Here is a 23,201-nt window from a genome sequence, read left to right as displayed (position 1 = left end):
TGATATGAACTTATACCAAATGTTAGGAGGTGACGCTAAGTAAATAAAATCATGTGGATTATATAAATCCCCATATATATAGATAGGAAAGATATATAAGATAAGCATGTATAGGTGAGTGTTATTAGATATATCTCCGACTTCTGAGGCACAAAAAAAACAGACTAAAAATAGTGTTAAGTCATTATTTTTCTATTTCCAATGTTATTGTACTATGTGAGTGTGTGGTCTCTTGTCTACTTTACGTTTGAAGGAGGTGTCCCCCAACAGCCCCTTTACCTATGGCTTATGGGCCAAACAACATTGTAGCTATTTGACATGTTTGTGTATCATCATAATATAGGTAGACAAAACTAAGGGTCTCAAAATACCTATACCCAAATAACCCGACCCGAATGTGTTTAGCTAATATGGTCACATTTATTTGGGTTTTAATGGATCATTCGAGTTAACTCAAATCAAAATGTTTTGTATGTTTTGAAAAGGTGACCAAATAACATACGAATAATCCTAATTAAGAAATTTGGAATAGAGATAGAGATGACAAAATGAGTCGGTCAGGTTAAAACAATCAATTTAATTATCTTGATGTATTGATTCTAGTTTATCTGTTAACATATAAACGGCATGCCGTATATGTATGAACTAATATGACAACAGTCATTTGTATTCAAATGTTTCATGTTGTCATAATAAATAATCAAGGGTAAGCTTTACCCAGAAAAGTTAGATAAGAAAGCCTATATAGATATCTGGAATAGAGATTGCAAAGTCAGCACATCGGGTCAAACAAGTAATTTAAAAGTAAATGTCAAAGCGGGTCAGGTTAGATCAACCCAGAAAACTTTTGACCAACTTTCATAATTAATTAGTATCAAGAACCATTATTTTGCAAAGCTGATCTAACTTTGAGTAGCTTTTGGCCCGTTCAACACTTTTGGCTTGTTTAGTGTTTTGGTAAGATATAATTTGAATTGCTAAACAAATGAATATGACCCGAAAGAATAAAGTTGATAGTTAATGCAGTTACAATCTCGTTCATGAAAGTTCCGTAAAACTGATCACGCAATCTTTTACATTGACTGTCTTCATCTTCTTCATGGGAAGAGACAACAGTCAATCAGCCATCATAAACTTTGTGCCAACCTTTGAATAACATGGAACACCTCCATGTTCACCTTTGTTATGCTTTTCTCCAACGTCTACATCACTAATCAACATTTTTGCCTTTGTGTTCTTTATAATGTTGGCTCAACAGCAATACTTCTATTACTTCAACAGCTTCTCGTTTTGCCGCTTCTTTCCTCTGTTGAAGATTTGGCCTTGTGTATAATCTCCGATTCTTCCCCTGAACAATGATGAAAATAAAACATCAAATAAATAAATTTCCGAATTTTTAAATCAGAACACCATGTTACCTGTTCAACAAGTTAACATCTCTGATGACCAGTACATAGAGATGATAAACATTGAAGGCAAGGCAGACCGCCTTTGATCCTCGTATTTTCAATCAATAACCGGTAAAGACCCTAGTTTGCTCAATTGCCAAAAGGAAAATGATAAATCAACTGAAACGACCCAAACATAAAACGACAAATTTATTCGATTTGACTTCTTATTTTAAAAAAAAAATCGACATGACCTATCCGTAATATTTAGTATCCAACCTGTAATTTCAAAATAGTTTAGCTATCAAACTTACTAGACACAACTGTAAATATACATTACATGTAAAAGTACATTTTTATTAGAGCATACAAACTAGTCTAATAATCACAACCAACACATTACAACCATAACGTTAACGTTTGACCAAAAGATTTCTAGCCTAAAGTTTGACCAAATTACATCCCAAAAGACAACACATTCAAAATATTTGATCAAGAGCTTGGCTAGTAAAAGGGATTAACTAACACCAACTTTACACTACCTTCGCTTCAAAGGCTTTAGCTAATTACTCCAACTTTGCTTTATCCTTTAATCCACTTGAACCTATAAAATATAAACAACTAAAAAGATAAGCAATTTTGCTTAGTGAGTACAAATCATGCTACATTTATATACACGCACACATATGTTCAACATATCATACATAAACTATCACATATCAATAAATACTCATACAATAACTTGCATCACATGACCCTTTTTAACAAGATCATCACTCAACACCTCATCTCTAAACACAAAGTCCTGACCACAATCTTTGTTAAACATAAATTATCATTATACACAATCATTACCAAATCTAATCTTTTCATGTTGATTACTATGGTACAATACACTATTAACACCATACATAATTATCACTAAGCTTAATCAATCACTAAGCCTGACCACCAAGCTCAATTTTTTCACTAAGCCCAACCACTAAGCGCAATCACCAAGCTCAACCACTAAGCATAATTGTCACAAAGCACACTTTCTACGATAGTAGCCATACAATCTCAACAAAGCATAATCAGATTAGTAAACATACTTGGTAGTACGATATTCTCTCATCATCAACTTACTCTATCTTAACATATATGCAATATATATATTTAAGGCATAAGTTGTACTCACCTTTCAAACGACAACTTGCAAATAATCTTAGATGACCATAATCAACAACCTATTAACACAATACAAATCCAATATTATTTACTTAATTATAATCAATTCTTTAACCCATAATATACATATATTGTTGTGTTTGGCTAAATACATATATACACTTTTCTCATAAATTTCTCAAATACATAATAAAGCTTCACCATACTATCACTTGACAATATTTCTTTGTTATTTCAAATCTCAATTTCAATTCTAGTTAGCCAAACAACAACAATCTTAATCTTAATCTTAATATATACTATAAGACAGTTGAACTAATGATTTATTAACCAATCAAATCGCTTAATTTTATCAAATTGAATTTCGCTTATGTCATCATTTAATTTAATTATAAATTAAAAATTCTAATAATCATTATCCAAATATATTATTATATTAGTATTTGTAAAAAAATTCTCATTAACTTATACTTTTTTATTTTCCATCAACAATTTACATTTTTTTACCCCTGAATACCTAATTTATATTTATTTTTAGCTATCAACTTGAGAAGCTTTTAAAAAAAAAATAATCATTTAAATTTACACTTTTTTGTTTTCCATCAATAACTTACACTTTTCAACCTTGAATATTTAAGATATTTTTTTTTAGCTATCAACTTGAGAAGATTTTTTTAAAATTTTTAATCATATAATTAATTTAAAAAATTTCTAACATATGAAATATCATCTACAACAAATTATTTCAAAAGATAAAATACAACATATGTGTTCAATGTTTTAGAAGTATATTCTTTTAAACTTGCTTTTACTTGTATTTTTTACATTTAAATTTTTTAATTTTTTAATTTATCTTACCTATAAAATGTTATAAACAATATACGTAATCACATCTCTCGATTTTCTTAAAATTCTCAATTTTGACTTTTCTTGACTTTTTATTATATAAAAATATATATAGATTTACACATATAAATATCAATATCGACTACATGACTAAAGATAAATATTACTTATAAGAAAATATTATAAATTGATGCCTGTAAATGTGGTACATTGGTATCCAATACAATATTGATAATGTCGTCCAATTTAATAATATATTAGATTACATTTTTATAAATTATAAATATTAAGATTAATTTAATATTTAATATAAACACAATATGAACTTTAGATATTTATCCCAAACACAATAACAGATAACGAAATGCAACATCCTTATCTTGAACACAATAAGGATCACAGAACATGGGACGATCAACAAAGCACGGTTTACAACAGATTGTTACTTGAATACTAAATCTAAATTAATATGAACTCCATTCTAGATTCATTCTATCTCTCAATAAAAAAGTTACAAAATTTTCTCTCTTTTTATATATTAGTTTTGCGTATTATATTAGTTTTGCGTATTAATGTTTAAAGTTACAATTATCACTCAAATTATGAATCCTAATTGTTATCAAAAAATATGAAAAAAATTCTAATTGTTATCTAATTATCAAAGGACAAATGATTGAAAATAAACTTCTTCATGTTATGAGCTCACATCATGATTAAAGACATATACTTGGTATGTTTATATTTTAATTCTTATTTATCATATATAATAATATCACATTATGAGTACAACTGGTTTCAAAAAGTTCTATAATAAAGGAGTTATTGTACCATGTGTCTTGTACAATGACTACGACAAACAATTTTATCAATGTCTCCGCTAATAATGACAGTGACAAACCTGTGATTATTGTACCACAATTTTTAAAGTATAACACTTGAATCGTATATCACCAAAATTATAAGCTTTTATGATTTAAATGTATGAATATCTAATATTAATAATATCGTAAGCCCCGTGTTAATATGGGTTTTCATGAAAACTCTTAAAAGAATGATGATAATAAATTATCATCATGTGTTAAACATATTAATATTAACACTTATCAATAAAATTACCTTCACTTGAATTAACTATAGATACCGGCTACACTTGAAATCCCCAATCTCTTATGATAAACCCTAAATAAAATCTTCCATACTTCACCCAAAATCAATCAAAGGTATATTATTATTATTGTTGTTAAGAATTAGAGATTTAATTATGATGGGAAGAAAAGATAAATTAGTAAGTAATAAGATCAAATCTTCACTTGCTCGTTGTTTCTTTTTCTTTTTGGCGGTGCAACACTCTCGACCAGACACACATAAGAACTTCCAGGAGGTTTCTAATGTAATTGTAATTTTAACTAAATTAAGGATATTTAGTACTATTAGTTATATTTTATCCTCTATTGTTTATCTAATATTTTATTTAGGCACTAACATCTTTATAAGGAAATGACTCGTTTATCCTTACTAACTATAAAATATAATATCATAGTTAAAATATTACCATTTAAAAATCGGGGCATTACATCAACCTAAAACTCATATGCCTAAAAAATCAACCTAAAACCTTAAGAATTTGACACGTGGATTCACTAGTCTCTTTCCTAAATTTTCCAAAAAAAATTATTACACATTTAAGTTTTATGTATAAATAAGTGTTCCATATTTTGATACTAACATTATTTTATCTAGATATGTAGATAACATTCAATTAACTAGTTTTTTTTTTCCAAGAGAATATTATCGATACAAAAGAGTGCCACGCGATCTATATTTACAGCCTTACAGTTACAGGCATGATCATCTTATAAGCCATTACATCAATAGTATCAAGCTAAAAGGTGATCTATGGGAGTTAAGGATACTCGGTAACCGTGGTCCGACGATCTCCATAAATTTAGCTAAAAGTATTAAATGGGTCAAATATGTTGTAAGTCGCTTAAAGATACTATTAATTGCTACGAACTCCAATAACACCTCATTAGAAAGCTATGTTTCATGGTATAGTTTTATCAGTCAAATACTTCATGAAATTACAAATATGGATCACTAATTACTACTTTAAAACAAAGCTTCTCAATCATATGATTGACGTTACACACCCACCCATTTTGCCACCTTTACTTCTAAGGTTGTCAAACCTTTTAATTAAGATCTTCATTAAAAGTTACTAAAATTTAGGTCAGCTTACCAGAAATTGCCTCATAAAAAACTGCTCTCCACGCTTATTTAAGATTATGTCTTGATTATGTCTTGACATGGTTGAAAGCCTGCAAAAGTGGCTTCACTTATCATACAAGACTGAGACAGCTCTGAGATCGGTACTTAGTGCACTAGTATCATTACCATTCCAATTCATAACTGCATCCCTCACAACATTTTCAATGGGAGTATTTTTCACTGGAAATTGTTTCCATTTGATACTTCTAGTGAGAGCAACCATCTAAAAGAAGGCATCAACATCTATTTCCTTGCAAATGCTCTTGTATATCTTTTAAGACGGACATATATTTGGCTGAATCAAGATCTTTCACCCAGTTTTCATTAGCAACTGAATCCATGTAATGAAATCCGTACGCAGTGTACGTTGGGCTCGGAGATGCGCCTTCTTCACGCTTTATCGAGGCTCCTAGAAATGTTTTTGAAACAAACATAAAAATTCCAACAATAGATGATGAGAAATACTGCCAATGGGGTTGGTGGCCCATTGGTAAGGTCTTTGACCTTGGGAGGATCCACCTGGGTTCGAGTCCCACTTCTCACATTTGTAAGGGTGGATTAATAGGGGTTTTTCGAGAGTCCTGGTTTCCAGGCATACGTGTAATTTAGGAATAGAAGTAGAATAGAATGTTAAGCCTTACTTATTTAACAGCTTTTAGACTCTGGACCGGATCTGAACTGATAATGTTAAGCCCTACTTATTTGACAGCTTTTAGAGATTTCAAAAGGATCCATGTATTCGATACTTATGGTCAACTTGTTTGCACCAACTGCATTAGCAGTGTACATTGAGTTCACAAATGCACTTTCTGATAGGATTTAGGCATTACAAACTAACTTAAACTTTTAAGGGAGCATGCAACCTAAAACAGGATCTATGTTTTCACTATTGAACCTATAACTATGAATATAAGATAATAACCCTAATACTCTAGTAAATAATCTAAACTTACTAAAGGAAATAAATAAATAAATAAACAAATAAATAAATAAGATTACATACCTTTTAGTTGTTGTAGTAAACAACTAAAACTATCCCTCCAAATCTCTTGGAAGCAAGCACCACAAGTGTCGTGCCTCTAATGGAATCACACCCGACGACTCAAAAAAAAATAACTAAGTGTGGATGAACTATAGAAGAGTTCTTCCAAGAGGAGAAAGAAGGAGGCGAATACACAAGCCAAGAATGTGCAAAAAGAATGAATCCCTAAGGCCCTATATATAGCTTTGGATAGCCTCCATGTTTTTCTATTCCACCGATGTGGGACAAACTTTCCATGGGAATTTTATTCTCCTTTATCACTTCTATTCATTTTGAGCCTCGAGGGCAACCCAAAAGGACTGTGCTTCCATCAATTTTAGTTATGGCTTAAACACCTAATCCAACACTTTCTTCATTGTTGATTGGTTGTTCCATGAATGTATCTGATGCAAACATAAAAAAAAATTAACTTAGATGGTCAGGTTTTCTGTATCTAGACTAGACTGCATTTCGACTAAACATGTAAACCCCTACTTATTTCACATGTGTTTGGGATTTCAAACGGATCCGTTTGATCCACAGTTTTGTTTGACTTGCTTGCATCAAATGCCTTTGCAGAGCACATTGAATTTGTAGATGCACAGTTTACATTATTGATTGATTGTTCCATAAATGCTTCTGAAACAGACATGCAAATGTCAACAGATGCTTAGATATTCTGAATATAGACGGCATTCAAACTGAAAATATTAATCATACTTAAAACACATGTATGATGTATCTAGTTTACGAGATGGATCTGTGTGACCAATAGTGCTTTCCGACTTGTTTGCATCAAATGTGTATGCGGTGTACTCTCGAGTTGCAGATGCACTTCCTTCACTATCAATGGGCAGTCCCATGGATATTTCTGTGACAAGGATACAAAACCAACAGATGGTAAGAACTTTTACATTTAGACTCACAATGATATCAGCACTACTTATTTCACAAGTGTTTGGGTGAGCTTATTTTTCTTATGCTTGTTGGCCTATTTGGCTATTCATAAAAAGCCATAAGCTTCAAAATTTTGGTGTATGCTTATGGGGCTTATTTCTTCATAAGAAGCCATAAGCTTGTAAAAAGAAGCTTTACCCAAACACTTTATTAGTTTATACTTTATAAGCTCAAGCAATAAGCTTCAAAAATAAGCTCACCCAATATTAGACGAGATTGAGTTATACTTTAGTTATATAGTATTTGCCTATAGTATAGGGTTATAAAGTGTAATTATGTTTCTTATATATATCCCTTGTAATATTGGTTTAACTACAATATACAATTACAATTCTGTTACGGTGTTTATTGTGGTATCAGAGCACAATAACCCTAACCCTTGCAGTAACAATACTGCCGTATAATTAAAAAAAAAAAACCCTAACCCAAGCAGCAACTTTCGATCAAAAAGAAAAAACAACTCATAACTCACACAAGTTCGGATTCACTCTCACCCCTACAAACTATGGCTACTGGAAAGCCATGATTCATCCTTTTTTGGTCACTAACAACCTCTGGGGTTATGTTGATGGCACTATCTCGTGCCCATCAACCATTATACAAACCGAGAGCTCTCCTCCTGACAAAGACAAGGCAGCTGCAACAACCTCTCAGCCAAACCCTAATTAATGATGCCCATGTTCGCATGCTTATATTGTCTAATATCTCTGAAAGCTCTTTCCAGCATGTACAGGGGATGACCTCACAAGACTTGTGGTTATCCCCTGGAACGTGCCTATGCTCCTCATACTTCCTCCAGGGAGTACACTCTTAAGACTCAACTGTTGAAACTCACTATGAAGGGAGATGAGTCATCTTCTGATTATTTGACTCGTGCTACTGAATACTCCGATGCTCTTGCTAACATTGGTGAGCCAATGAAAGAAAAGGATCTTATTATGTTAGTTATCTCAGGTTTACGTGATGAATACAATGGACTCAAGTCCACCCTTTTAGCTCGTCAAAATCCGACTGCTTTTAATGAGCTTCTAAGGTTTGTTGTCTGATTATGATTACATGATCAAAAAGGCTACTGATGTATCACCTGCACAAGCCTTCACGTTGCTGCTACTACTCAAGCCTTCGCCAGTACTACTCAAAGTACCCCCTTCTCAACTGGTCAATCGCTAAATCAATCTGAAGCTCTTCGAGCCATACAACAGCTTGCCAATCAGCTCGATTTGACACTTCAGCCTTCTACTTCATCACCATCACAGGCTTATTATACAAATAGATCAAGCACTAATACATATCGTGGCTCCAACAACCGCCAAAATCGTGGACGAGGGAACTTCACCAACCGTAACCAAGGAGGTAATCGCAGTCCATTTAGTTGGGCAACTAATTAGCATATTGTTTATGGTACATGTAACAGGTGTGGAATAGCCCATGTTCCCTCTCAATGTCCCAACCATGACCTGACAAATATAAGGACACGTTCACAGCCATCTGCAAACTATGCTGACTACAGATCTCAAGCTTCTTCCTCATGGCTTCCTGACACCGGGTCTAATCAGCATGTGAGCCCTAATCTCTCCAACTTTGACAATTCTGAAACTTATTATGGCGAAGACAATCTTCATGTTGGCAATGGTAAGGGTTTACCCATTCTTCGTATTGGTTCCTCTAAATTTTATTCCCCAAACAAAACCTTTTCTCTTCAAAATATACTTCATGTTCCAGAAATTAAACGTAACCTTCTTTCCGTTCAAAAATTTTGCCATGACAATAACGTATTCTTTGAATTCACTCGACTTTCTTTTGTGTGAAGGACACGTCTACACGCACCATCCTCCTCACAGGTCGAAGTGAACATGGTCTTTATTCCTTCCACCTTCCGCGAATACAAGCTATTCCAAAAGTTGCTTTTTCAACTGCTCGGGTCTCTTCCACAACATGGCATCAAAGATTGGGACATCCTCATCCTCAACTTTTGAAATCCATGTTATTTAAATATAAATTACCTTTATTAAATAAATGTATCGACTCCTTTTGTGATTCATGTTCGGTTGGCAAATCATCAAAACTTCATCTTTTGCCATCTTCTTTTAAAAGTTCAAATATTTTGGATTTGGTATTTTGTGATGTTTGGGGTCCGGCTCCCGTTACCTCTTTTAATGGTCATCGTTATTTTCTTCTATGTGTTGATCATTATTCTAAGTTCATGTGGATTTACCCTTTAGCTTTAAAATCTGATGTGTATGTTACTTTTAAACCGTTTGTTGTCATGGTTGAACGACAGTTTAAAACAAAACTAAAATCTGTCTGACCGGCAACAACTCTAAAGCTATAGACTTAGTAGTACAACGTCTTAGCCGGTGCTTTGCGATTCAAGATCTTGGATCCTTATCTTATTTTTTGGGTGTTGAGGTTATACATACGAGAAAAGATGTTATTTTGTCCCAAAAGAAGTATATCCTTGAGTTGCTTGACCGTGCTGGTCTTTCTAAGGCTAAACCTGTTCCAACACCTATTACTACTACGGCTAATCTTGCCCTTGGAGATAGTCCCCCATGTTCTGATCCGGTGAAATATCGACAGGTCGTTGGTGCTCTTCAGTACGTTCTTTTGTCATGCCCTGATCTCACGTTTGCTGTTAATAAGGTTTGTCAATTTATGCATTCTCCTACGGAGAGTCACTAGTCCGCGGTTAAACGCATCTTGCGGTACTTACAAGGGACAGTTACTTTTGGTCTTTGTTTCAAACATGATTCTAGTACAATTCTTCATGCTTATACTGATAGCACCTTTAAACCTAAGATGGTCAATGCCTTTTCTGTTGCTGACTGGGCCGGTTGTCCAAATGACCGTCGATCCACCGGGGGATATGCCATCTATCTTCGTTCTAATCTTGTATCATGGTCTGCTCGTAAGCAGCAAACTGTATCTCGGTCATCCACAGAGGCTAAATACAAGGCCTTAGCAGACACTGTTGCCGAACTCACGTGGCTTCAAACATTGCTGCGTGAGCTTCGTATTCCTTTAAAATTCGTGCCTAATTTATGGTGCGACAATTTGGGAGCAACATATTTATCATCAAATCCTGTTTTTCATGCACGTACAAAGCATGTAGAGGTTGATTTTCACTTTGTTCGTGAACGGGTTGCTAGCCGCCAATTGTCGGTCCAGATTATCTCAACCAATGATCAAATAGCAGATATCTTTACTAAGCCGTTGTTGTCACAACGTTTTCTCTATACGGTCCAAGCTACAAGTCGTTTCTCGACCTTAGCTTGAGGGGGAATATTAGACGAGATTGAGTTATACTTTAGTTATAGTATTTGCCTATAGTATAGGATTATAAAGTGTAATTATGTTTCTTATATATATCCCTTGTAATATTGGTTTAATCACAATATACAATTACAATTCTGTTACGGTGTTTATTGCCCAAACACCCCCTTAACAGCTTATATGATACTTTTACTGATTTTATTATTTTATTTTTCTAACTGCTACTTAAGTTTTTGTTATAAGATGTTTATTTATATTATCATAATATCATTTATATTGCCTTCTTTGGGGGTTCTAGGGGATGGGATGTTGGCTTTGTGTCCAGGGATCAAATCTCAATTCCCCATGGTCTCGGGCATTTACCTCTTCGGACACATGCGGGCCGTGTTATCAGACCCTTGGTCTCCACGGGTGCCTTTGGGTTCCAACCGCTAGCATACTATCCGCTTAGATGTCACTGCTAGGGTTCGAACCACTAACCAACTAACACACCGTTCTAAAAAAAAGAAAAATTTACTTATACTTTTTCAGACTAGCTAGTTATCTATATTTTCCATTATCATTATTGTTATATGTCATTAACTATTAATCTATTACTGTCTACATAATTATATTAACCAGTGTCTTCATATATAATACTAATATAAATCAAATAATCCTATATAGCCCTTTTGTAGTAAAGAAGATATAGCAACCCTCATATAAGTAATACCTGCATTGTTGGTCCTCCGAAACTTCTGCCGTAAATTGTAGATGGTGCTAAGCGTGGAAAAATTATTTTTGTTTTGTGCCTTCAGCGTTGATAGGATTTCTAGTGGGCTTACATTTTTCTTTGACAAATCTAGCACCAAACGAATTTCATCTTCAGACAAGCGCTTTGCAAATGGATGATTCTCCATATGTAGTGCAGGTTCATGATTATGGTCTTCACACATCACCCTTAATGTCCAAGAACCATGCCTCCTCGACTTTTTTCCTTCCAATTCAAATGGGCAGTTGGTCTTTTTGCTCCGGGTATTTTTTCTAATGGAGCTTTTACTTTTGAATATACCACCACGATCACACATAAGGCTAACCTTATATACATCCCCACTAGGTTGTGCATTGGATCTTTTAGTGACAATAAAGTAACCAAGAGAATGACCCACATTTTGCACCCAATCTATTAAATCTTGACAAGACTTAAACATCTGAAATGAAATTTGTATTGTTAGAAACCAGTAATGTTAATGGATGATTTAACAATATACATGTATATCAATAAAGTTAACTGTCATACCATGTTAGTAGAGAATCCTGATGTGCCTTCCACTTCCAAATTTCTTTCATTTTCATCACCTCGGGTTGATTTTTTTGGGTGAGAACTCGCCACAAGTTTCGAATCAAATTGAACACCTTTATCGTACTTCTTTTCAACCTCAACATCACTATCAACATTCATGTCTTTGTCTTCTTCATCTATTGGCTCAACAGCTGTATTCGTCCGATATTCTTCTGCACCGTCGTCTACTTCTCCGCTATTACCCCTTGAAGATTGCCCATGTGCATTATCTTCCTCCTGCATGGTGATTAAAGTCAAAACTCTATGTGATATAATAAAGAACCTGATGGCTGATGCACCATTTAAATGTGGTACATCCAGATGCCACTATCTTTTTAACATTTATCTATATATTTAGTTATTAGTATGCTAAGGGAGAATGTTATCAACAAAGGGCCCTACACAATCAGCTTTCACATACAGCTAGTTTTTCATATATAACCTATACATATGAATGATTTAAGTTAACTTAAGACCTTTCAGGTATTCAATCACACCAGTGGCCAGACTGTCACTATCAAAGTAGGTATGATCTGTAAGTGGTATGCAAACCAGTAAGTTGAGGTGGCCATTTCCTTCAATTTACCAAAAACGAAATTTGGGTTGCATTTTATCTCTAATTGGTCGAATGGGTAATCTACATAAACTTAGCATAAAGTAGGACATGTCAAATGAGTAAAAAATGTAGTAATGTTAGTCGCCTAAAAAGTGTCAATGCTTCCAACCTATGAAAGTGCATTACAAAGATAACTATTTTACGTGTATAGTATTTTCAGTCAAATTGAACAAAACTATTGTTTATAAACTAGAAAAATGGATAGAAGAGGGCAGTGGCCGTATTCATATGTTTTACGACCACCCAACTTGTTACCTCTACCGGTATACATGTCAAGCTTTTTGATCCGCGATATTTTGCATCAAATAGACAAGGATGGTTACATCATTACTTCATTTAATATGACCAAAAAAGTTGGGACAGCTTACCAAAAACTGTTTCATCAAAAACTGCCTATCAGGCTTACTTAAGACCATGTCTCGATATGGTTGAAAAGGCCTCGCAAATGTGGGTTCATTATCCGGGAAGGCTATGAGATTAGCATCTGGTGCACTTGTATCATGACCCTTGCCATCAGTACACATAAACACATCCCTCACAACATTTGCAATGGAAATATTTCTCACTGGAAATGTCTCCATCAAATCGATCTGAGGTGAGGGAACCCTTCTAAACGAAGGAATCATCTGTTCTCTTGGCATATGATCTTCTATATCTTGTTTAACAGCACCAAATTTAGCTGAATCAAGCTCTTGCACCCAGTTTTCAATAACAAACGGATCCATATGATCTATAGGTCTCTTCGACTTGTCTGCATCAAATGTGTATGCAGCGTATACAGGGCTCTGGGATGCATCTTCTTCACGCTTGATTGGCTGTCCCATGAATACTTCTGAAACAAACATACAAAGACCAAAAACTTATGGTAAGAAAAATTCTGCATCTAGACTAAATTTTGCGCTGATGCCCTACCCCTACTTGTTTCACAGCTGTTATGAACTGAAAATGGATCAATGTAATCAATGGTTCTTGTTGACTTGTTTGCATCAAATACATATCCAGGGTACATTTGGTTCGGAGATGCACTGTCTTCATGGTTGATTGCTTTTTCTGTGAATGTTTCTGTATCTAACATTGTAAAATAAAATATAATCAGATGGCGAGAATTCTGCATTTAGACTAAAATGTTAAACCTTACTTGTTTCAAAAGTGTCTGGGTCTGCAAATTGATCCGAATGATCAATACTTCTCTTCGACTTGTTCGCATCAAATGTATGTGCAGGGCACATGGGGTTCACATAACTTTTTACACCATTGATCGGTTGTTCCATAAAAGTTTCTGCAACAATCAGATAAAAGCCAACAGATAGTGAGATTTTATACCTCTAGAGTCTAGACTGCATTTGAACTGAAAATATTAACCATACTATTTTTGCATGTGTTTGATAATCCAAACTGATAAGAGCGATTAACAGCTCTTTTGGACTTGTTTCCATCAACTGTGTGTGAGCTCATAGATGCAATTTCTTCACCGGTGGTGGGTTGTCCCTTAGATTTTTCTGTAACGAAGTATACAAAAACCAAAATCAGAAACGGTATTTGAGTTCTACTGGCGTGTTAATGAAACAGCTATAACCTTCTCGTCTGAAAATGACACAAGAACTCGTAAATGAGTTATACCTAGCAGCCCACTCTTCCGAAACTTAGTAAGTGCATTATAAATGGTACTCATCGTGGACATATTATTTGCATTTTGCTTCTTCAGTATTGCTAGAATTGCTTGCGGTTTCATATTCTTCTTTGACAAATCTAGCACCAAACGAGCTTCATCTTTAGACAAACGCATTGCATATGGATGACCCTTCATATTTAGTGCAGGTTCGTGGTTGTGTTTTTCACATATCACCCTTAACTTCCAACAATCGTACTTGCACGAATAGTTTCCTTCCAATTCGAACGGGCAGTTAGTCTTTTTGCTCGTAGGATTTGCAACCAGACTTTTATTTTTGTATACACCACTACGATCACACATAAGTCTAATTTTATATACATACCCACAAGGTCGTGCATTTGTTCTTTTAATAACAATAACGTAACCAAGAGAACGTCCCATATTTTGCACCCAATCCGTTAAATCTTGATGAGACTTAAACACCTGAAATTGACTTCTTTTTATTAGAAAACAGTAACATCACTCGATTATTAACAAGATGAATGTACAGTAACATATCTTAACATTGTACCTTATCGGTGGAAAATTCCGATATACCTTCAGCAGCAAAACTTCCTCCACGTTCATCGCATCTGGTCGGCTTATTTGTGTCAAAACTTGCCATTGTAAGAAGATAGATGATACTGATTGCAAATGAAGTGGTGGGTTACTAAAAAATAAAACATAACAAAAAAGGGTAAAAATAGCAATGCCCTTATCGCAAAATTTTGAAATTTTAAAACCGCCAATTGTAAAGAGTAAACAAAGTAGGTTTTCCATGTTCAAATTACCCGGAAAGGGTGAGTCTGTGACTCAGATGTACGTGTCCTAACCGGAGTATCCTAGAGACCGTTACCCTGATCACCGACCTCCAAAGATATTTACTTGGGAAGGTTCCGACACTTGTGAGTGACGACTGACCACTAGACTACCTCGGTCGTTAAATCCTAAAATGTGTTACTTCAATTTTGTATTTTGCATTTTTTTTTTCTGATAACAGTATTACCTAGGGTGGTTGGGTTTTACATTCAGTAAAAAAGATATATACAATATACTCCAATATCACAAACAATGTTAATATACAAATAATTAACTAGTGAGCAAGGGGTAAAAGAGCTTAACTTCAATAGCATATAATCATAATGATCATGGAAAATAAATATTTAAATAAATGATAAGAAGAAATGGAAACCCTAAACATATATTAATAGCAAAATAAATTACTTACATTTGTTGATATAGCAGAAGATGGGTGGTGATTAAGAAATTTGAATTGTTATAATTTTATTCAGAAAAAAGGGGGGAAATGAAAGAAAGAGGTTTTTAACTCGAAAATATTTATGAGCTGAGAAGTGAAGTTTGATGGGAAGCCGGGTAAATATGTCCGTTTTCAATAAAGCCTGTCCATTTTAATTTTCCTAGGTAAAATCAAATGGACCGTTATGATTATCGATTTACGATGTACTCCAATTTAATCATTGGGAAAATGATTTAGGTATCGGGAATGGTTCTTTGACATAGTTCAATAGGGTCAAAAGATGTTAGTGCATAGGAATCATCGATTTTGACGTAGTTCAATGGGATCAAAAGATGTTAGTGCATAGGAATCATCGATTTCAAAACTATATATGTATGGAATGTCCAACTACATATTGTATACTTGAAAAAACAGCAAGTAATAAGATATTCAATACCCTAAAGTCGTGGTTTTCATACTGAATTATTGTGTATTTCGAAAAAAAATTTCAAACATAGGAATCATCGTTTTCATTACATATTTGTAGTTACTGGTATTGTGTATCTTTTCCTTTTCAATCTTAGTGTTTATATATATATATATATATATATATGTATTATGAATATAGATATAGATATTATACGTATGTGTAAATATATATACATATATATATAGTATGGACACCATTAATAGTTAATGTGGTTGATGTTTACTTGAATTGTTTCAGATGGATAGTTTGGAGGATATTTGGGCAAACCCAGAAAACGTACGTATTAAGTGTCGGATAATGTGTTTGAGCAACCTGATGTAGACGGTGAATATGAATGCGAAGCTGGGGACTTCGAAACTGACGAGGTCTTCGATTCCTTTGAAGAATTAACGGAGTGGGCTCAAAGAACAGCAATGGATTTGGGTTATGTTCTAGTCTTACGCCGAACGAACAAAAACTCAAAAGAGGTGGTCAATAAAGTGACACTTATATGTCACCACGGTGGAGCGCGCGATGCAAGGTTAATTGGCCCACCCAAACGGTCCAGTAAGATAGGTTGTCCCTTCACTTTAATAGGCCGCCCTGGGCGTGATGGTGGTTGGAGGTTAACCGTCAAGGATTGGAGACACAATCATGATCCAACTACCGATCTGCAAGGGAATGCATACGCTAGACGGATGACGGATGAAGAAAAGGAATATGTGGGGACCCAATCGGATCGCGGTTTGTACCCACATTAGATCCCGGTAAACCTCAAACTTGAATTTCCAGGAAACCTGACTCGGAAAGGAGACATTACCAACTTCCTGAAAGCGAGATGGAGGTCCGGCCAAGCAGGGCGTACTCCAATGCAGGTACAAACATTAAATATTATATTGTACTACGTTGTTGGAATTGACTTATTTACTTTACCTTGGTCACTTTTCGCAGGTAATGTTCTCACTGTTGCAGGAGAAAAGGTACTTTTACCAGTTCATCACAAATAACAAAAATGGACGCTTGGAGAACCTGTTTTTCATTCATCCAACATCAATGACCCTATGGCGCGCATTCCCCTAGGTTATTGAAATAGACTCCACGTACAAAACCAACATCTATAACATGCCGCTAGTTGAGATCGTCGACGTGACTTCAACGGGGAAGACCTTCAGTTTAGCGTATGCGTTTATCGTAAACAAACGGGAGGCGAATTATCAATGGGTGTTACGATGTCTCAAGTCCACCCTTGCTGATAGCTTTGTCGTTCGTGTCGTTCTTACTGACAGGGAGCTGGCCTTGATGAGAGCTTTGAAGGTTGTTATGCCGGAAGCGAAACAACTACTGTGTAGGTACCATATATGGCAAAACATAATGAAGCACTGCGAACCGGCATTGCAGATGAAGAAAGATGTTAACATTGACAGGCTTAACGACTGGTGAAAAAAAGTCTATCAATCTCGGACTTTTGACGAGTTTAAGTCTAACGAAAAGGAGTTAAAGAAAAAACTTGCAGGTTTCCCAGGCGTCTACAAGTACCTGACCGATAATTGGTTGTCCCCATACCGAGAGCAGTTTGTGTCCTGTTGGGTCGATGAACACCTCAACTACCAAAACCACACCACAAACAGAGTCGAGGCCGAACACCACCTACTGAAGGAAGAATTGAGGGGGAAATGCACATTTACTAGAATCCTGCAATGTGTTGATTCTGTCCTGATCGCTCAAGAAACAGAAATAAGGGGCCAACTAGGGTATAGCAACGGGACCCGGAAGGGGAAACATAATTACAACTGTATGAAGGACCTATTGGGAAAGGTTTCACTTAAAGCTTTGGACATCATGGCTGATGAAATCGTACGCTTAGACAAAGTCCTTAAAAGACATGTAAAAAAATGCAGGGTTTGTAATAATACGGAGAAGAGAAGAGGAGAAGAAGAAATAGCGTGGTTTGTAACGGCAGAATGCAGTGGGGGGCCCACTATTAGCGGCGACGTCGCCGCAAATAGTGGGGACCACCACAACGTGAAACGGTTAAAAAGGGGCAGGCTGTGGCAGGTGTTGACTGACAGAGGGGGCCCACTATTTACGGCGACGTCGCCGCTAATAGTGGGTGGTCGGGTTACTGCTTTTCGCCTGGTCGGGTTACGCGCTTCGATGATTTATGATGTTAACATCATCTTTGTTGGATGATGTTGCTCTCACAAACTTACTTAAATCAATTTCTACACATGTCAAAAAAAACCCATGATTTTAATGGTTTGTGAGAGCAACATCATCCAACCAAAATAATGTTAACATCATCCAAGTTATCCCCTTAATTATTACTAGATAATTATTTTTGTAAAACATCGGGGGGAAGGAGTACCCCGTCGGATAAGCATCGGGTAACTTGAACCCGATCGTTTACACCATTTCAAGCAATTGGGTAAGGCATGGGTAGTTGAATCATGTACCATTTTGATTAGTGAAGCCGAAGAGCGGGTAAGGATTTTTTAACGTTGGGGCTTGTGGACCCCCCATCCCAAACGGCTATTGTGACATCCGTCACCAAAATCATTATTTTATAATAGTCTCTAACTTGTATTAGAAATCATAATCCTATTAGAACTCTTGATAGATTATATACTATTGTATCCTAATTATATTCAAACTCCAAAACACTTATCTCCATAATAAATATAAAGTGAATATCTTAAAAAAAAAAATTAAACCACAATTGTAATTTTTGCTCTCTGCCGTGGAATACATCACCTAAACCAAAATTTTATAAATCATATATTTAAGCCTACATCCTAAAGATTTCTTGGATATTTAGTATCTAAGGAGTGATCTTCAATCTTGGGGTAAATTACTTATCTTTTCTTTTCATATATATAACTATATTTTTTTTATTGATCTTTTATTATAAGTAGCCTATTTGATGAATATATATTATGATAAATTTATAATAATGAATGAAAGGGGGGTTTTTTTTTTAGGGTTAAGTCAAAAGCTTGAAGTATAAATCATATTAATGTTAAAAGTTTACGTATTTATTTTAGCATAATAATTAATGTAATTAAAGAAATTCAATTATGAAGGCATGAAAATCATAATAACAGATGTAAATAGGTGTTGGAAAGATTTGAAAGTTTATATATGTATATTAGTTATAGTAGTCTTTAAAACACTAAGTTTGAGTTATTTCAGAATCTGGACAAATTCGATTTGTTACCTTTGAAAGGTCGTATCTTGGTCATGGAAGATGGTTAAGTCACGTTTTTGGTGTCTAAAATTAAATTCAGGAAGTCTAATTTCTGGTGGAATTGGTTTCGTGTAAAAATATGAAGTTTAAGGTTATCAAATGAAAAACTGCGCAAAGCTGAGTTTTCCGAACAGATTTAGGTCGATTTCAAATAGTCATATCTTGGTCGATTTTATGAACTGGGAGATTATTTTTTCCAGAAACATTTTTAAGATGTTAAGAGTGTACTGTAAAAATTTGGATTTTTTTTGAAGCTCTGAAGGCCCTTAACTTTTATAAAACTTTTCTGCGCGCAAACAGTGAATTTTCTAACTAGTATGTGATTATGGAATTTTTAAAAATATTTAACGTGCGGAATAAATTAAGTAAAAATTCATGTAAGTTTATAACACTCTAAGGTTACAGTAGTTAAGATTTGAAAACTTGAATTGTTCGTTTCATCCTAATAAAAAATAGATAAAGTTGCCAAAAATTTTAGTGAATATGAACTTGTAAAAACCAATGGTACATCATTAAAACAAATACACTATATTAAGTTATGTGACTTGTAACTTAATAATACATGACAAAATCAATTATGAATATTTTGAAAGTATCCATATATGTATATCATGAAATGCGGGTTACAATGGACGGTTATTGACCATGTCCATAATTGTAACTTGTACATGTATATGTTTTGTAGATTCTAGTGATCTTTTGGACTTTGCACAACTGCTTGCTGATTGAGGTGAGTTTCATGGCCCCTTTTTATTTTATTTATCTGGGGGAAAATGATGCTCAAAACACTTTTCATTTCTTTACTAGTTGTGCCAAAACTTGTTTGTTTTCTTGGACAAATACGTGTAATTATGAAATGTGTATGCTAGCTTGTTTGTGTTGATTCTAAGATGCAATAGATGTCTGTTGATATCTATTGAAGACTATTTGAAATCTATCGACCAACTATATACTCCAGCTGGTAGTTGTTGGTATTACAATGTGTGATTGAGTTGTTGGCAAGTGATGTGATTGAGTTGTTGGCAGGAGTGATGGGGATTGTGTTGTTGGATAACTATGATAGCATTGACCAGTATTTGGATTGCATACAGGCTGCTACATGTTTATATTTACACTATTGTCCAAACCTTATATATCATGCACAACAAATTCATTTGTATTCCTTTAAACCTACGAACTCACCAACATTATGTTGACATTTTCGAGCATTCATTTTCAGGTAATAACAATGCTTATGGAGACTGAGTATAAGGACTTTAGGAAGACCAGTAAAGAGATCCTTCATGGACTCCTAGATTGCATTTGAACATTCAATACTATTTGTCACTTCTTTTGCTATTTGAGGCGTGTTGCCTAGACTTATCCCGCTTGTGGGAATCACATTTATTTGGATTTCATTTAGTATAACGCTATTATAAATTCCATGTGCTATGTTATTTCTTTTCGTCATATCCTACGATTCCGCCTAAGGTGGGGTGTGACAGCTATGCTTCATTTTTATAAAAAAAAAAACTTTTTACCCCCTATTTACACAATCTCGTCCTTATTTCACACACAACATAAAATTACCATCTTCTTTCTTCTTTCACATATTCTTCAATATTTTTACACCACAACCTCCTTTCACACACACTTTTATTCACTACAATGAACCTTCTGTAAAATGGCGATCCAAAACTTGAATAATGACTCCAAACACCGCTCTGAAGTGAATAACGTCATTCGAGGCGTTTCTAACTACAAAGTGGCTTACCAAGCAAAAATCAACCGACTTATCGCCCCGGGTTATTCTCGTAACACCGTGGAAAGTGAGTATCTTCTATATCTTCGACAGAAGATCGATTGGCTAGATCAAGTTATTTTTCAGCTTATCGTCGCCTCTACGACGCTAGACCACGGGTTATTCTCGCAAGGCAGTGTCGGTGGTGGCCAGGATGTTGATTATTACTCTGACCCGGGTGAAGAGTACGTATCTCCTTAAACCGGCGACGCGGCTGGGTCTCTTGAGCCCTACCGCTACATTGACCACAACGACGGTGGCAATACTGTGGATTCGGACTATTCCAAGTGTTAGTTATCTATTTTAGTATTTTATGAAATGTTTTTATTATGTGTTTTTTAGTATTATTTATGTTTTTTTACTACTTATTATGTGTTTTGTTTTTATTATGTGTATTTTAGTGTTATTTATGTATTGTGTTTTTTAAATTTTAATAGAATTATGTTTTATGTTTATATGGTTTTTACTTATATGTATTTAATTTACCCCCACCCCCCACCCCTAAGAAAATGTTATTAAGTGAATATTAATAGGTTGCTATTGGTTATCAATTGATGGATGTATTGGTGTTGATGTTAATAAAATATGCCATTTAAAAGAATATATTTATAGTTAAAAGCATATCAGTAATTGTATACTTGCTGTTGGGTTAATAGCCTAGTTGTAAAGGAAAGTCCTTCCAATGAAGACTTGGATTCAGGGAGTCGTGAGTTCGAGTAGTGAGAGAGTAATGTTTACTTCTATTAAATTTCGTACCTTTGAGCATATTAAATTATTAATATAGGGTTTTCCACCTACTATGTATTGGGTGAGGGGCTCTGTAACATGGACCCGATTAAGGTAACATAGTCTTGTTCCCCCGTTGTGATATTCGATCCACATCTAAAAAAAATATATATATAATTGTATATTAACCATAAAATCTAAGGGTGACTTTTAGATATGAAAAGTATAATTTTTCTTAATCTCCTTGAATGCAAACCTAAGCATTTTCTAACAAAATAAAAAATAAAAAATTGTTAAGACCATCTCCATCCGTACATAAATTAGGCGGTTGGTAAGTCAAAAAGTGAATAATAGTACTCGTATTAAATAAAGTAAATGATGACCAACAAAGTAGTTACACCTCATGAATTGTTTTTTGTGATACGAGTAAAAAGATTGTATGATGTAACTCAGGCTGAAAAATCCACCAAAATTGGTAAGAGATGTGAAGAACAAATTAGAGGTTGTTTTTAGAGAGTTAACGAAATGCCCAAAAGTGGGTTTTTACATATCGTTAAAAAAAAATGGTATGAGCTTAAAGGATGTTGAAACTAAAAACTTTATGAAGCAAATGATGGGGGCATTTTCAACTAATTTATTGTATTTTACGAAGTTATGTGTAAACACCCAAAGTGAGATTTACACAGATCGTGACATAATACATTTTCGACCTTCTGAAATGAACAAAAATATTTATATAGAAAAGATCAAGACAAAAAAGTTGTTCCTATTCAAAACCCCAACTAATGATGGCTCGGCAATGCAAAATCCAACAGGTAGAGAAACGATCATATTCAAAATTTCGAATATCTAGATAGGTTTTATGTAAAATAAAACAAGTATCAAAGTAAAATAAATAAAACAATAGGTTTCTCTTTATTGAAAATCACCGTACATCATGAAAATCATCGTGAATTAATTGTTTTGTGAATCTTCGTGCATAGGGGCGGACCTACATATAACTTAGGGGTCCGTTTTGTTTGTGAAGAGTAAAAATTTTAAATTTTTTTTTTATGTTATGTGTTGGTGCTACGGGTCAAAAAAAATAGGATACCCGTTCAATAAAAAACCAATTACATTTTTATACATCGTTTAGGAAAAGAGGTGGAAATAGATACCCGCTAATTTAATTGTAACTTTTTAATTGTAAATACTTTGTCTCGACGTCTTCAAAAGAAAGATCAAATATTTTGGAAGC

General features: G+C 34.5%; 1 protein-coding gene and 1 long non-coding RNA gene across 4 annotated transcripts; both read right to left on the bottom strand.

Annotated features, from left to right (window-relative positions):
* Positions 1–826: 826 nt before the first annotated feature.
* Positions 827–7,303, bottom strand: LOC122600944. Of its 3 annotated transcripts, XR_006324112.1 has the most exons (6): positions 7,186–7,303; positions 6,673–7,094; positions 5,641–6,078; positions 1,931–1,992; positions 1,419–1,529; positions 827–1,348 (listed from the first exon to the last, which is right to left on the bottom strand). It is a non-coding gene; the product is annotated as an uncharacterized LOC122600944 (long non-coding RNA). The 3 variants fall into 3 exon arrangements; XR_006324111.1 differs by having other exon boundaries at positions 827–1,529; XR_006324113.1 differs by lacking the exon at positions 1,419–1,529.
* Positions 7,304–7,400: 97 nt separating this feature from the next.
* Positions 7,401–15,133, bottom strand: LOC122601496. The gene is made up of 9 exons (XM_043774250.1): positions 15,041–15,133; positions 14,478–14,952; positions 14,225–14,356; positions 13,996–14,136; positions 13,770–13,925; positions 13,226–13,689; positions 12,200–12,478; positions 11,633–12,110; positions 7,401–7,561 (listed from the first exon to the last, which is right to left on the bottom strand). Exons 1-9 carry the CDS (start codon positions 15,131–15,133, stop codon positions 7,401–7,403), a joined length of 2,379 nt encoding a protein of 792 aa, XP_043630185.1.
* Positions 15,134–23,201: the final 8,068 nt, after the last annotated feature.

Source organism: Erigeron canadensis, chromosome 5 (genome assembly GCF_010389155.1).
Source record: "Erigeron canadensis isolate Cc75 chromosome 5, C_canadensis_v1, whole genome shotgun sequence".
Classification (NCBI taxonomy): domain Eukaryota; kingdom Viridiplantae; phylum Streptophyta; class Magnoliopsida; order Asterales; family Asteraceae; genus Erigeron; species Erigeron canadensis.
The sequence above is the reverse complement of the archived record's forward strand: the minus strand, read 5'-3'. Positions and strand labels throughout refer to the sequence as shown.